At 41.2% G+C, this 17209-nt stretch overlaps 1 protein-coding gene across 1 annotated transcript in view; it reads left to right on the top strand.

Moving 5' to 3' along the window:
- LOC114470966 (neuronal acetylcholine receptor subunit alpha-7-like) overlaps positions 1 to 11560 on the top strand; it is a 56834-nt gene extending 45274 nt beyond the window's left edge. The window contains exons 7-9 of the mRNA XM_028459420.1: positions 3167 to 3253; positions 10254 to 10363; positions 10440 to 11560. Coding sequence (XP_028315221.1) covers positions 3167 to 3253; positions 10254 to 10363; positions 10440 to 11042 — 800 coding nt within the window. The 3' untranslated portion in view covers positions 11043 to 11560. The remainder of the gene's footprint in view (positions 1 to 3166; positions 3254 to 10253; positions 10364 to 10439) is intronic.
- Positions 11561 to 17209: the final 5649 nt, after the last annotated feature.

Here is a 17209-nt window from a genome sequence, read left to right as displayed (position 1 = left end):
GGCTAACTGCCCCACAGCTGCCTGTAACCATATCTGCTTTCTTCTCATATCAAGAGCAACAGTCTGTATTAGTACTTGTAGTTTGAGAGCATCATCTGATGGAAGGAACTTCTGTTTCCGAAAACGGGGATCAATTGCAGCAGCAATGAGGGAGACATTTTTCCCATCCTCTTGAAACACAAACAACTCCTGCCACCTTGCCATTATCTCCTCTTCTTCTTTGGCCTGGAAAAAGGTCATGGCAGCAGAATCAATTGATTTATTTTGGGTGGATTCCAGGAGACCCTTCAGCAGGGGGGGGAACAGAGGCAGTGACTTCAAATTGACCACTAAGGAAAACTGTGGCTTGCTCATAGGGCTTGAGCACCTCTTCCAGTTCCTCCAGAAGATTCCATTGATCAAGATAGTGTTTTCCACGCTGTGTGATTTCTGGATTTGATAGCGTCGCAACCACTGGCCATCGCTGCTCTAAAAGACGTTCAATCATGTAGTATGAACTGTTCCATCGGACAGCTACATCCTGTATCAGTTTATGCTCAACTGTGCCCATCTGTTTTTGTTTTTGCTTCAGCTTAGTGGTAGCTGGCTCACTTTTCTTGATGTGCTTCACGAGGCACCGTGTAGCTGAGAGTGGCTTGTCAATCACAGGGTTGTCCATTGCATGGTTGATTACCAACTGGAGTGTATGCCCAGCACACCGATGGGATGCCACCCCAAATCTCTCTTCCAAGATTCTGAGAGCTGCCACAATGTTACATGCATTGCCATGGACAATAGCAAGGATGTTCTGAAATGAAAAGTCAATTGTTTCTGCCACACCTTCCAGCCAGGAGGCAATGTTTTCTGCTGTGTGGCGTTATTCAACTGGCAGTGTTGTCAAATTGAAGGAGACATGATTCCAACAATGTTCAGTGCTAAGGGAGATTTTGGATGTGGCCATTTTGAGTTTGTCTTTAAGTTTCTCCACTGAAGTCTTGTACTTTCTTTCAATCATTGGAGTAAAATGAAGCCTACAGGGCAGAGTGTAACCTGATTTACCAATCATGTTTAAGACACTCTCAGTAAGTATGGCAGCCTCCTGTGGGGTGCAGGGGGTCTGAGGTGATGACGGACATTTTCAACACTTCCCTCATACAGGCAGTTGTCTCCACCTGCCTGAAAACCTCCACCATCGTCCCTTCCCCCACCAGCTCCACCTTGGCAACCCTGAATGACTATCAAACATTGGCCCTCACAGGCCTCTGACAGAAAGTCCAGGGGCCTCATGTACAATAAAATGTGCGTACTGCCAAATCCGTGTGTATCAAACCTGGAGTGAAAGTGGAGCAAATTAATGCAGGAAATAACATTAACAACAATGGCCTTAGAGCGCTACACAGCGAGGAGCAGTGCACTCCCCGGTCTGGCCTCATGCAATAGGTGTAAAAGTTTGTAAATATTTTTTATTTGTGGTTTTTTGTGTTCTGAAAGTTTAGTGCCCTTTGTGGCTAAATTAGCGGTGATTTTACCCTGTCCTTGTTGCTGAAACACGACATCTGTCGCTTAGAGATTGAAAAACGGATGCTCCGTAATGGGCAATTGTCCATGCTTCTTTAACACTGATTGGTTGTTGGTGTTCAAGTGATATTATTAGCCCATTCAGTTAGCAAAAGGCACTTTAAAAAATGTATTCCCTGACATTTTGGTCTCTCTCTTAGAGGCGGAACAACACCCGGCGTTTGTTCAGGACCTTATGATTTACAAATTAAGCACTGTGTGGTCCTGTGCTCCTGCATCACTGGCCACGTTTACATAGGAGCTTTAATTCCTATTTAATTCAGAATAAAAGTTAATTCCTCTTTAAACTGACCTTGTAAACACTTAATTCCTAAAACAAATCTAATTCAGAATAAGACTTAAATCCAAATTAAGGAGCTGGTTTATTCAGATTTTAATTCTGAATTAAAAAATATCTTGTAAACTCTTAATTCCGCTTTAAGTTAATTCTGGTCGATCTGCACATGCTCCACTATACAGGACTATACAGCGTCCTGTATAGTGGAGGTGGAACAGCTGTTGCACTAACTGCTGGCTTTGATTGACCAAGGTACAGTCTTTTATCTCCTTCTCCTGCTCCGCGGATGAAAGTATGTTAGCATCGAGTGGCTGCTTCAAAAGTACAATCAAAATAAAATTGAAAACAGTTATCATGTGGTCTTCTATGTTGTAGCTGAAAAGAAAAGGTTTGTTGTGTGTTTTTCTCTATAGACGTGAATACGTCACGTTCCCCCCTGTCCAATCAGAACCCATCCCAACCCCCAGACCTAAAGCACATTTGCACTCAAATTTTGTTGCTCACTTGTATATAGTGTTTTTCAATTTAATTTATAAAAGGGCTTAATAGGGGAATTGGGTACATAATTTAATTCTGTAAACTCAAATGCGCATGAATGACAAATAAAGCCCTTGAATATAATATAAAGCTTTAATATAAACTGTAATTACATTCTTCAGTATTTTTTAATCTGCCTTCTCCTTTGCTGCACTGACAGAGTTGTCGGGCTGACTACTTCCTCATCATTTATATTGTTTTCTTATCGAAAAGGCTAATGAATCATTCAAGCAGAAAGTTCTTCTGCAACTCAAATACTATTTCCTCAGAAATCTTATATTCGTGCGCTTCTGTCTTGTTACTTCTGAACTGAGAGGCAGACCGCTGGGATTCAACAAACTCTAAACCGGATGCTGGGCGGAAGTGAAAGCTATGATGTTTAATTAAAGATTATGGGCAAAGTGAGCATTGTTTAGCTCTTTGATTACCAGATATCAGCATGATTTTATTCATACAATAAGATGGTGTTATCAACATACAATGTTGAAAATGGCGTCATGTGTGTTTACCTGTTTTTGCCTACCTGACTCGTACCATAAACCCAGTGGTAAAAGAATGTATGATGAATCTTCAATCAAAAAAGGCCACCATATCATCTCAGTGTGCCATGTCTGGATGGAAAGGCAGGCTTGAATTAGAAAGTCATGGAGTTTTTTTATTAGATTGTAACAACCTTGTGTATGTCAAAATGTTTGAGATTTGATAAATGGTTGCAGTTGCATCAGTAATTATTAGTCATTTTCTACCCCAGTGACCCTGAAGGCATCATAATGTGTACTGCTGCTGTGTTCTCAGGCATCACCGTGCTGCTTTCGCTGACTGTCTTCATGCTTCTGGTGGCAGAGATCATGCCGGCTACGTCTGACTCCGTTCCTCTAATTGGTGGGTTTCACTCATGCGTTTGTGCCTTTAACATTTATTTTTTATTGTGACCTCCTTCTAAGTTTTTTCTTACTGGAGTTGTTGATGTCTGACAGGGATCACACCGTGTTTGGATCCCTGGTAGTTAGAGGGCCTTGTTTAAAATGTAATGTATCGAATCCATAACAGGGTTCTCACCAGGAATTGTTCACAGCTTAGAAGATCGCGTGGTGTGCGAGCGAGCGCCACCGACGCAGAAAATTTTGAAATGTATAACACTCTAAGGGCCAAATTTAGAGAAGTAAAGCTTCCTTTTTTTAATCTTTGTAGCTGCCTTACTTTAGAGCCAAAAGTTACTGTATTTGTTGAATAGGTGAAGGTGATGATGAATGTCTTTAGATAGGTACTCATGCTTGGTCTAGGTCCTCCACTAATAAATAATTAGAGACACTATAGACAAGAAATAATCTTTTATTGAAAAGACTGATTCCAAGATACACTTTCCGAATTGAAATGAGATATTATGTGGGACCTGCAGTAATATTTTGACTGTTATGGACACACACACCCAATACACACACTCTTTAATTTTTTCTTTTTCCATTGTTTTATTTCGTTGATTTTTTTTTTTTTAGATTATCAAGCACACTGTTTATATTGGACGGTGATTATAGGTTACAAAGCGGAGGATGCACACAGTAGAGCATCCTGTGTGCACCGCAATACCTTACCCGAGAGAACATTGCCCGCACACGTCTGACAAGAATGAAACCAATGTCTTTTTAAGCTCAAACTCGTTTCAACCCAACAGTATTCACATCCGTGCGTGCATGTAGAATGATCCGTTGCAAGTTATAAACATTACAAGCAGCATCACGTGACATAAACACTCCGTCTGGTTGAAGCTCACTGTTTATATTGGACAGTGATTAAGCAGAGGACGCTCACAGGCAGCATAAAGCACAGCTAAGCGGCTGCAGGGGTCGTCAGGGTCCCTAGGTAAAGACGGGAGCATCCAAGCAAATAGCCTGTATTAAGTAGGTGCGGCTGATGAATGTGTTTCTGGGTTATTCAGATTAAAAAGAGAGTTAAAACAACCCGTTCACGCTTTTGTTTCCAAGTGTGAAACAATTATTACAACAGTACCGATTAAAAAAGGAAAAAACAACGGACATTAGTCCGTAGGGGAGCAAGATGACAATGGCGTGGGCCCTTATGTTCAACAGTGCTGGCGAGAACTTTAAGTTATGTATATAACCTCGGTTCTATGAGTAATATGAGTGAGATGTCTCACTATGGGATGCAACCTCTTTCTGCATTCCTCAGAAGCATTTATTTCAATCTGCCAATCCTGATTGGCCGGTAAAGTGCGTACATTCCGCTAAGGGGTCACCCACCTCCTATAAAAGGAGGATAAGCACCTCTTCTCCTTGTTCGAGCAAGAAGGGTTGTCTGGTGTGACGTATTACTCATATTACTCATAGAACTGGGGTTTTATACATAATATTTTGTGAGATGTCTCACTATGAGATATGGGAACTCCCGTAGTGCAGACATGTTTATCGAGCGGTACCAGCCTTCAGGGCCGAAGTCTGATCACATCAGGACAGTAAAACCGCCGGTGCCACGCACAGTACGGAAACGTCCAGCATGTAAAAGCGGACAAAGGTGAGGGGCGAGGTCCAGCTCACCGCTGCACAGATGTCCTGAACTTACACTCCCCTTACAAAGTCCAGGATGTGGCAAGACCCCGAGTCGAGTGTGCTTGCAGACCCGCAGGCTTCTGCAGACCCTGACATGAGTAAGCAAAGCAATAGCATCCACCAATCAGTGTGACGGACATTGCTTAGTAACAGGCTTCCCCTTGTGGGGGTTGGCCCAGGAGATGAACAGCTCAGGCTCCTCATCATATCCATATAAGTGTGAATCGCACAAACTGGACATAACACATTAGGTCGCCGCTCACCCTGTGAGCCAGAAAAGGTCCATGGGAGAACACAAGCCTACAACCTTTGGCACAAAGGCCAGGTTGCATCATCTGGGAAAAGTTGATAGCATAACGGATTAACCAAAAGCGCATGGATGTCACTGACCCTCTTGGCCAAAGCCAGAGCCAGTAACAAGACAGCCTTAAGAGAGGTAAACTTCAGGCCCGCCTCCTCTAGTGGTTCAAAAGGAGGGTGTTTAATTCCCTCCAAAACCACCTCCACCACTCTATGGTGAAGATCACACTCTGTGATAATCCCACGGCTGACAGATTGAGCCACTCAGTGGCCAAGCCCACAGCGCCAGACAGTCTGGACGCGCGTGGAAAACTGTGCCCCTCCCCTGTGACAGCAGGTCCATGCACAGCGGGAGCTGTTATGAGCGCAACCCGCCCTGACTGTTGATGTATGCCACCGCTGTGGTGTTGTCCGTCCTCACCAGGACATGATGTCCCCTGAGAGACGGTAGGAAGTGGATCAGCGAGAGGAACACCGCTGACAGTTCCAAGTAATTTCTGTGAGCGCGCCGGAGGATCGCATCCCAGCGACCCATTGCAGACACGCCCTCGTGGGTACCACCCCAGCCTGTCAGGCTGGCGTCTGTGGAGACCACATTCCTGGACGTAAAGATTGCCCATAGGCACCCTGTCCGTCAGGAAGCCTGGGGTACGCCGCACTCTGGCGTAACCAAGACCCTCCATGTGCCATGACGCACAGGATAGAGCCCATGTGAGGCCACCCACAGTTGGAAATTCCTCATGTGAAGGCGACCAAGGTGGATCACGAGGATGGCCGAAGCCATCAACCCGAGTAAACAATCTGAACTGAAAAGATTTTCCCATTCAAAACAGTTAGAGACACGCTCCGAACGTCTCCACCCGCTCCGGTGAAAGACGCGCGGAAAATTATTCCTCCATCCTCACGGAAAGAGATGTTAAGCGATCGACCATACACGGAGCGATGGCGCCCTCTCCCGGAGGCAGACCGGAGAGCCCAAAAGTAGCGTGACGGTGCCCCATTTCGGAGGCCACCCGCGCAGCCCAAGGCTTCCCAATCGTACAAAGGTGGAGCCCCCTTGCGGCAGCGGGCCGTACGTCACTAGAGGGCCTGTCCGCAGTGCGGTGGAGCCCCTTTACAACAGAGGGATCTCCCGCACAGCGGAGGAGCCCCCTGCCGGTGGGGAAGGGCAAGACCCCCCGGGGCGAGCTCACACTGCTCACTCCAGGGGACAGGGTGACGACGAGGAAACCGCTATTCCTGACCAGGAGGGGGCTGGAGTCTCCCTGTGAATGAGAATAACGGGACCCATCGTCACTCTGCTAATAGTGGCAGGTGCTTTCATATGATGCACTCTGGCTTTTGGCGTAGAGGTGAGAGCGATGAACACATAACTCTGTTTTGAACATGTGTGTGAGTGCGTGCATGTGAACAGTTCCAGGTGTTTTGGAAAAGTAATCATTTGCTTTCTGTAAATTGGAGCTAAAATAAGCAGCGAGGAGTTTATTTAGCTGAAGACTTGAGGGTGTCCTCAGTGGCTTGACATTATTACGTGTTGATGTGAAGTTGAAATATGAAAAAAATTATAATAGGGGTAATAATAAAAATATTATTTTCAATCTGTTATGTAAGTGTAATACAATAGAAAATAAATACAAATCTAAGACAGTTTCTTGTTCATCCTCTTTTGACTCTGAAGTTATTTTTTTCTTCTTTGTTGAAGGAGCTCATTACAAGAATGAGTATTTGTGCCAATTGGACTTGTTTATTTTTTATTGTAACGGGTTTCTTTGCCTCTGAAAGAGGAGAATATTTACTTTTTAACTATTTTCAGTGATTACTGACCGTCTTTAATTGATCTCAGTGTTTCCCTTGCTCCAAAACCCATTTTTAGGGCCCGAGCAGCAGAAGTGGTGTAAATATTGTTTCTGTACTGATTTTTCTTATTATTATTCTTTAACCTCCACATTTTGAGGCCCTTCCTGCGAGTGCAATTTCATGAAATTTGGCAGGACGGTAAAGGTTGGTGAAAACTTTTATGTGTACTTGTCTAATGCAATTTCGGGACTCAGTAGTGTCTCTGGTCTTTGGAGAGAGCAGACGTGTTTTCATTCGCTCCGATAACACGACCTTGGCTACAGCTGGCTACAGCTGGCTACAGCTGAACAAGACTACAGGAAAATGGTGAAAAAACCGCAGGGAGACCCTTCAGAACCCAATTCGGGTTTGGAAGAGGTCAAGGAGATGATACGCGAGGGTCTACGAAACCTATCTGCCGAGATAAAGTCGTTGGAAAAGACGCTGGAAAACTCACTGGAAAACCTACAAAGCGAAGCAAAGGTACTGAAAGAAAAGAATGAAAGAAATGCTGAAGAGATAAAATTGTTGAACGCCAGGGTTGAACGGCTGGAACAAAAGGATAGAGAGAAAGATGTCATCATCACAGGCCTAAAGATAAAACCCAGGAGCTACGCGAGTGACAAAGAAACAAAATCGATTGAACAACAGGTCATTGACTACCTGGAGTCGAAGGACATTGTCCTGAACCCTGACAACATCAACTCCTGCCATCTCCTGCCAAAGAAAAATAATAACAGAGATGTAAAAATAACCTTCACGAATATGAAATTCAAAGGAGAAATACTCAAGCAAGGAAATAAACTGAAGGGAACGAAGGTGTACATCAATGAAAACCTGACGAAACAAAATGCAAGCATTGCATGGAAGGCACGCCAAATAAAAAAAGGAGGAAAAATTGTGAGGACGTGGACAAGAAACTGCAGGATTTATATCACACCACTGGGAGAAGAGAACGGAAAACCAATCCTCATCAAAACGATGGAAGACTTGGGAAAATACGAAGGATCCACCTAAACAACAACATTACTGATGGTAATCATGGATATGGACCCAGATCTATATAAACACTGGAAACAAAACTCAGACTGTGATTTTTTTTACGGAGATTGAATTAAATGTGGAAAGCAAGAGTAAAAAAGGTCTGTCATTTATTCATTTCAATTGCTAGGTGGTGGGGTGATTAAGGATTACATTAAATTTAAATTCAAAGTGTTTATTGTCATATGTGCAGTTAGAAACACGTTTTCCTGTACAATGAAATTACTACCTTGCTTATGAACTAAGAGATAATAATGTGTTTATACAAGTTAAATCTAACAGTGGAAAATACAACACTGCCAATAGAACTAACAACAGCTGGATTAACCTTCATGTAGAGACAAAACAAGCTGCAAACTTGTGTGTCCAAAAGAGACATTCCTGAGTGGTGACATTATGGATGAAAAGGGAAAAACCTTCCAAACACCTTCGAAAGAGGAACTATTCTTGAACTGGAGGAATGCTAACAACGTCTGGCAGGGAACAAGGCCAACACGAACAACGATAGAGAGGAGGAGCAATAAAAACAAGACAACACTGACTACAGATGAGAATACACAAAAAAGGACTGTTCAGAACAACTTAAGAATGTTTGACCAGAGAGACATGTAAACCCATGTAAATTTGCGATGGCAAAACAGGGGACGGGACCCAGATAAGCAAACTGCTTCTCTCGTCTCCTTTTTCGGCATGTACAAAAAAAAAAAAAAAAAAAAAAAAAAAAAAAAGTGAATGTAACCATGTCGGAAATAAACTGAATAAATAAAAAATAAAAAATGTGCACCACCTAGAGTTTGTAACTTTCCACTGGTTTGAACTAGCTGGATGGCATTCAGTAGGTACTGTATATACATTGGACCGTGCCTTAGAGTTTAGATCGGGACCAAAAAATCCAGCCCAACCTGGGCCCGCGGGCATAAAGCCTGACCCGACCCCAACCCATTAACTTAAATTGTAGGCCCGAGCCCGAAGCAAACCCGACGTAAATTAATATTTTCTTGAACGTATTGCAGCCGGTAGATTAATAGCACTGTGCCTCGGGGAGAGAAGGGGGAGCAGCCCAAAAAATATTGTAATGACGTGACTCGAGCTGTTATCACAGTTTTACAGGCTTTAATGTAGGTCGTAGTAACACGCCAAAAATAAACAATCAAACACACAAAGAACCGTCTTACACCGTCATACACTCACTACCATGGGAACAGAGTTGTTGACTCGTCTTTTTCCCGCTTACGCCCCGCCCTTTCCCCAGCCTCTGAGCCAATCAACACTCAGAACACATGTAAACAAAGACACACATTGGCAGAGAAAGCTGCACATAACCATGATGCTTTCTCGGCCATGGGAAATTTCAGCATCAGTTAACCACTGAATACACACAAGTGGAACATAACCAAAACATAGAACCCAGTCCGTTACAGTATGTAGACCAGACCAGGTGGCCCGTGGGTGGAGCACAGACCTGACTGAAGCATGCAATCATATTTGTTCCCTGTGCTCCAGCAGCAAATAATATTCAGTGAATGTGAACGCTGAACAACAAAACCCAACACAACACTGTCAATATCCCGTCCCACTACTAGCAGAAATCACTTTAGAAATGATACCACAACAATATACAAGTGTTTTTGTGTTTATTAAAAAAAATTATTAATGTAATAGAAATTTAAAAAAAAAAGAAATTTGGATAACCTAAATTCCCATTAATATTTGGTGCTTTGTATACGAGAGACAGTGAAAACTGTTATTTTCTATTTATTTTAAAAAGTTAAGATATATCAACATTTCATTTAACTATGTATTTACATATTGATCAAACAGTACTTTGATAAATCTTAACTTTAAAAAAAATGACTTAGTCGTGTACTTTCTGTTCCTTCAAAATAAAACGACATGTTGTGTTTTATATCCTGATGCCGTTGAGTCTGATGACTTTTATTTTTGAAGCCTGATACCTGAGACCTCACTCTGAGACCTGAGGATGTTCTAAAATGTATACCCTACCCCACGATTGCATTGTGCATTCTACATCAAGACTTTAATTTGGCATTTGCCATGAATCAGAATATCTAAAAAGTATGAATGTGAAGTGATAGAAAACCCACCTGCAGTTGATTTATGTTCCTCTGTGTTCCAAACAGCTCAGTACTTTGCCAGCACCATGATAATTGTGGGCATGTCTGTGGTGGTGACTGTGATCGTGCTGCAGTTTCACCATCACGACCCTCACGGAGGGAAGATGCCTAAATGGGTGAGTGGGGGAATCACCTCAGATGAATGTGTGTTTTCATTAGTTGAGTACACTTCTGTTCTTCTGCTCACTTTAGGTTCGGGTTGTCCTGTTGAACTGGTGTGCTTGGTTCCTGCGGATGAAACAGCCTGGAAATGAGCGCAAGCATCGTGCTTATAAGTATCGATCAACCACCACCCAGCAGCACTCATGCACCAGCTCCATAGAGATGGGCGCCTTGCCCAGTCTCACATTGCCCCTCTCTCAGACATCCTGCCCGCCTTGCTCAGCTGGAACCTCCAACGGTTCCATGGGCCTCTACTACAGTAACTACCACCCAAGTGAAAGCTCTCACTGCCCACCATCCAGCGACTCTGGGCTAGCCCTCGGGGGCCGAACCCACGGCTCACCTAGCGATGAAGCAGAAGTTCCAGGAGGATCTGGCAGTGGGGTTGGAGGTGTGGGGGTGAACATCCCTCCACCGGAGATCCAGCGCATCTTGGAAGAGGTGTCGTACATAGCTCAGAGGTTCCGGGACCAAGACGACGCCGAGGCCATCTGTAGCGAGTGGAAATTTGCGGCGGCAGTGGTGGATCGTCTGTGTCTCGTGGCCTTTTCTCTTTTCTCCATCATTTGCACCTTCACCATCCTCATGTCAGCACCCAACTTCATAGAAGCCGTTTCCAGAGACTTCACATAACTGGAAGTGAGAGAATGCCAAACGATGCACAGTAGTCATGAAAATTAGAGAGAAAAATCTAAATGAATGCTTTGACCCCCCCCAATTTAGCAAATAATGATTTAACATAAAATGTATATACTACTCTACTGTTTTACCTTAAATCATACCAGGGGTGGTGGGAAAAAAATTCTGCCCTGACGTTTTCTGTCCAGACCAGCCCAATACATTATCAGCAGACACCGAGTAGAAGCCGTTATTAAGTCAGTAATGCTCAACATGTGGCTCTTTGTGTCTTATTTTAGTTATTATTCCTTAAAAGGAAAACCGTTAAAGGGGGAAACTTTTTAACTCCTTTTGACCTACTTCCTTTGGCCATTTCACAACTTTCTTTGTCCAATTTTTTAACCTTTTCAAAAAAGTTCTGACACAGTTTTCAGACTTTAACTACCTTTTGCCAAGTTCTTTATCGAAACTTCTTTTTTTTCTTTTATCAAATTTTTGTCCTTTCTCCAATTTTTGGGCCACTTTTCATCCAAATAAGCTACCTTTTGCCCAATTGATAAAACTTGTTTCCTTTTTCCTTACATTTTGTCTCTATTTCTTACACATTTTTGCCCTTTTTAACTATTTATTGCCATGTTTTGGACCATTTTTGGCTACCTGTTGCCATGTCTGCCTCCACTCGTTCGTCAAAAAAAAATAAAAAATGTAGCAGACCATAGCGGACTGGACGGGGACGATGCCCGGTATGCCAAATGGCCAGTCCACCCCACTACAGGCCACTTAGTAACTAGCAAAGATCTCATTCAGCAAGTAACATGAAATACATAAAATGTTGAGACACTTTCAAATCATTCCAAAATTCTGAGGTGCAGAAACAGTAAATAAAAACGATACGAGAGCACATTTTGTACATTAGAGGGGAAGTCAGATTGCTGATGATGAGTTGTATATATATACTGTATATAGTTCATAGTGTTGGTTTATACTCAGTAGTCCTGTTGTATGTTTTAATCTGTACTTAGGTGGACACGTGTCTCATTGATTACCTGTATACGTTTGGAACTTTTAACATGGATGTCACTAAAAGTATGTGATCCTTGTAATGACAATAGAGTAGTTCTTAAACTGAGATGTCTCACTGTGAAATCCAATCTTTGATCAACTTTGACTAAATGTGGCGTCGTTCTTTCAACTGCTGTAAACAATACAAACACATTTCATCTTGCTTTTGTCTTTGTACAACATTATGTAGAGGATTATGTAAAGAAGACTTATTGATTCAATATCTAGCATATTGTAGCAAAACAAAAAGTGTAGGCTAAAAGTCTTACAGGCAATATGTACTATTAAAGATGGCGTCTAGTTAACGTTAACACTGAAAACAGATAATCTGCCTTAAGTTATGACACTTAGTTTTTATAAAAATGTAAAACCATTGCTCGAAAAGACAAATACTGGATGGATCTTCATGATGTCATACTGTTTCTTTAAAAGTGATGGACATTTTCTGCTCTTGTGGATAGAGATAAAAGAAAGACCGTCAAAAACTTTGAAGTACAATTTAAAACCCTAAGTTTGACCTAAAGAAAATAATGTAAATCTATGAGGAAGATGTCAGTAAAAGCTAAATAGTGCTATTGAATATTTAATTTGTTGCCATTTTTGCCAACAGCACACCTTCTGTCGTAGCCGCCATCACTAGTTTCTTTATCGCCATTATTGTAAGTGGGAGTTTTTCACTCGCTATACTAATAAAACTACTATTTCTTCACCGTATTTCTCCCTCTGCATAACTCCATTTTTGTTAAGGTTTCATTTATTCACACAACTGTTTTACAGTCCTTTGTTCTCTTGACATGTTTCGACTGTCAACTGTCAGTCTTCTTTAAAGGTGTCCGCTGATTGCTTTGATGTTTCCTTTACTTCCACGTAATAATTCCTGCAAGTAATTTTTGAATAATATGTTAAGGTCCCATTTATTCATCAAATGTTTTTCAGGAAATGTACTTTGATCTCCTGACATGTTTCAACTGTCACCTGCCAGTCTTCTTCAGAGGCATTTGCTGGTCGCTTTGATGTTTCCTTGACTTCCACGTTATAATTCCAGCGAGTTCTTCTTTTTGAATAATATGTTAAGGTTTCATTTATTCAGACTAACAATTTTCAGGATATGTATTTTCTCTCCTGACATGTTTCGACTGTCACCTGCCAGTGTTCTTCAGAGGCGTCTGCTGATCACTTTGATGTTTCCTTGATTTCCTCTGTTTTAGCTTTGGAGGAGATACAGTGTAATCACGTCTCCTGAAAGTGACTGGCAACATATTCAGGTTGTATTCTGCTTTTTTCCTACTATTGGCTGTGTTAGTTACTGCCATATATTACCCTGTATATATTTTTTATTACCAAATGTAATGATGCAGGGTTAGATGGATGAAACTTGTGGCTTTATGTAAAACCAAAATGAAAGCATAAGCCATGATCTTTCCAAAGCGTTTTTTAATAAGAAACAGAAGCTTCAAACTGAAAAGACCAAAACTGATTGGAGAGATCAGCTTAAATGAGTATAAAATATAAATATTCTGTCAAATGGAGAATAATGAGAAGAAGCTTGAATACAGAATCCCATTACAGCAGTAATGCAAGTTCGAAAAAAGATTTTGAGAGTCTGAACATCAGTAACTGCATTGTGACCATCTGTGTCACTATATTCATTATGACCAGACACAGTGAGGGATCAATTTCATTATTAAATAATATTACAATACGCTTTTACTACGCAATAACATAATCTATTACTATGCAATAAGAATATAATTCTAGAAGCCATCACAGGATACATCTGTGTGCGAAATACAAAGCATTTGAAGACAGAGGTGTAAAGAGTACTGATATATCCTACTTAAGAAGAAGTACTGTTACCAGATTGAAATTGTACTCAAGTACAAGTAAGTCATACATAAAATACTCAAGTACACGTAAAAAGTCGCTCATTGAAATAGTTCACAAAGTAAAAGTTACAAGTTACTTTCACACCCCATGTTTATTTTTGGTAATAAATCTTGCTACGGTTCCCTCGCACACAGTAAACATCTCATGTATAAACTTAAAAAGGAAGAGACCAAACATTGGAACATCATTTATTTTCCACAAAGGCATCTGTATAAAATAAAAGGTTTGTTAACATGTACATTTATTTTTTAAATAAAGTAACAATGAATTAAATTAAAAATAGATACATTCTCAGGCTCTAAGTGTAGATACATTTATGAACTATGAATCTAAGAAAATAACCTCCATTTAACGCCCCAGCCTAGGAGTACTGGAGCGTATGATGAAGGTGTGCCACCTTCCCTGGTCTCAAGCAGACACACGGGCACTAACCTACAATAGAGGGTTTTCACAGCGCGTCATCAACCCGGAAGTCGCCATTTTGGAGATAAGCAACAGGTTTACGAACAGCACACAAATGAGCAAATCCCCAGAGGAATGTCAACCATACTGTTTTTGGCTGTACTAATCGGTCAAACTGTGAAAAACGTGGAGTTTTATAGACTGCCAAAAGTTATAGCAAATCAGGGAGAACAATGTCTGCATTTAATAGTCAGTAGTTCAACATCAGGAGAGTAGTGACATGAGAAGCTCACCATTGTTGCACCAGTTGTTATTGGTGTATACAGTTTGCAAACACCGCTCTCATCTCCCGTCTTGCATTTAAATCCAGCTTCAGGTAGTCAGTTTGTTCTGCAGGGAGCGGACATTAGAACACAGGATGGAAGGAAGCAGCGTTCTCTGAGGATTAGCTTTTAGCTTGGTTGCTAGCCCTGCTCCTGCTTCTGATCACACCGCTTACGTCTCCTCCGCTGGCGGACACCACTGGTAAGAGGCTCCGCTGCTTTGCAGGTCACTGGATGTTGCCAGCGTAGCAATCCGAGGCTCAAGGTTCAGAGTAGTCGCATCTAACGGACTATAACTGTTTGATTTGCCTAAATCTAAAATTGCCTGGGGGTTGTATACTATTTTAGAGTAAGTACGCAGCAGGTTCACTGTGAAATTATTACAACTGACTGAGTTATCTGCCGACCTCCAAACTTCTATAAGATTTAAGGTCTTCCGCTGTGTATGGACTTGGTGAAATCCAGGTTGTTGACGATATCAGGATACATAATATACGGAAGACTTTCTGGCCGGCTCGTATGAATCTGCACCACCAATAAACCGTATCTTTTCTAAATATCATGCCCTTTCCTGCGGACCAAGTCCTCCCCTGTGTGCCTTTGCATCTATAATGCATTTTGAGGAGCTTTTATGTGATTTATCCATCGCAGTGTTTACCTCTGTGTCAACATCCGCTTACTTTCAACATGGCCGCGCATCCAAGTTACTTCCCAGAAAGTGACGTTGGTGAAAACCTTCTATTTCAGTTATTGATTTACAATTACCCACGTCAGAATTAAGGATCAACTGAAGGAGGGAGCTGTAGGCCAAACAAACCAAACTAAAATAAGGCCACTCAGAATGTTTTTTACTAAAAAATTGTCCAACAATTTCAGTGAAGGATGGCACTGGTACACGCCTCTCTCTGCCTCGCCACGCCTCTAGTGACGTCATCGCTCCTTCTTTTCACTGGTCAGCAGGCAGAGGCTCGACCAGTCCTGAAGGGACCCATCGCCTTACAATTTCCAGCTCAGCAGGGGTGCATGATTGGGTGAGCAAGCTGTCACTAAAGACATACACACAACACACACACTTGGACAACACACAGCATTGACGGATGACAAAATCCCACTCATATACAACCTCATTCGTACCAAAGTGATGCATTTGATTGTCTGGCCATTTCATTTTTTGTAGTTGTCCGTTGATCATTTTAAAACCAAAAATAATAATTTACTCAGTAACGGGTGTGTGTAGAAATGTAATTAATTACTTTATTTTAAAACTTACTTAAGTACAATTAAAATTTCTGATTTAGAAATATGGCCAAAAAAGTACAAGTGCGCATAAAAGTAATCTAATTACAGTAACGTGAGTACCTCTGTTTGTAAGTTTAGTGCTCAGTGGAGCACCTATATGGATGTTGCATGGTGCGAGCTTTTTTATAAGTATATTTTGTCTATAACCACCTAACAGAAGGAACAGAATTAAAGGGTGTGTGGAAAATGTGTTGTGTACATTAGGGTGGTCCAATTAAAAACATTTTTTAGATTATCGAGATTAGAATCCTGTGTTAGGTTCCACATCTTGCCAAATTATTTGGGTCCCAATTTTATGCAAATCAATTCATATTTAGAGGTTGCACAATACACTTATTGTAACTTAAAAAAATTCACATATGTGATTTGTTGCTAGATGTTGCAAAAAGTTACTGTTATTTTAACATGCGCAATTTTAGAACCCTCTATTGACTCTTTTTCAAGGTAAGAGATGAGCAACAATTCTAGCCACTTTTTTGTTTTTATGAGACTTGTGAGATTGCTTCGTTGCCCTTCTTAAGCAGCAAATGCCGCTGCTCTGTTGTTCTTGGATAGTTGTACAAACTTGAATTTGGTCTTGGAAAAATCTCACATTCTTAATATAAAAAAAACATTGGAGGAAAGTAATTATTTTGATAAACTAATTTAGCTCAAAAATTGGGCCAAAATATTTTATTGGAGGATTGGAAGAAAATGGGTCATGTTTTCCTTCTTGTGATTTCGAACATAGGCAGATATTTGTTTGTCTCTTGTCAATAAAAACATGACATGACTATCCAGTTGTTTGATGTTTGTGGATGATCTCCAAGCAGTCAGATGGAGCTCAGAGTTGTGCAGGATTCCATGAAAAGGAAAGTTTATTTGGAGAAACAGGAGCAAAAAAATTAAGGAGAACAATCGGCTTCTCTCCAGCTGCTTACAGCAATAATATCACATTCAAATCACTTTATTTATTTTAATAAATGCAATATTAAATACAATACAATTATATTATACATTGAAAACTGCAAACATCAATAGCATCTCATTTCAACTTCCTGTGTAATAGATAAAACACATACAAAAACAATTCGTTTAGTTTGGACATCCATTTGGACTTCCTCTTATTTCCTTTACCAAGATCTGTAAGTAAACTACTTTAGGAAGAACTGCCGTCGTTCTTTATTTACCACCTGCTAACTTCTACTTCCTCTATGACACAGGAAGCTG

The sequence above is a fragment of the Gouania willdenowi genome, chromosome 10 (genome assembly GCF_900634775.1).
Source record: "Gouania willdenowi chromosome 10, fGouWil2.1, whole genome shotgun sequence".
Classification (NCBI taxonomy): Eukaryota; Metazoa; Chordata; class Actinopteri; order Blenniiformes; family Gobiesocidae; genus Gouania; species Gouania willdenowi.
The sequence above is the reverse complement of the archived record's forward strand: the minus strand, read 5'-3'. Positions and strand labels throughout refer to the sequence as shown.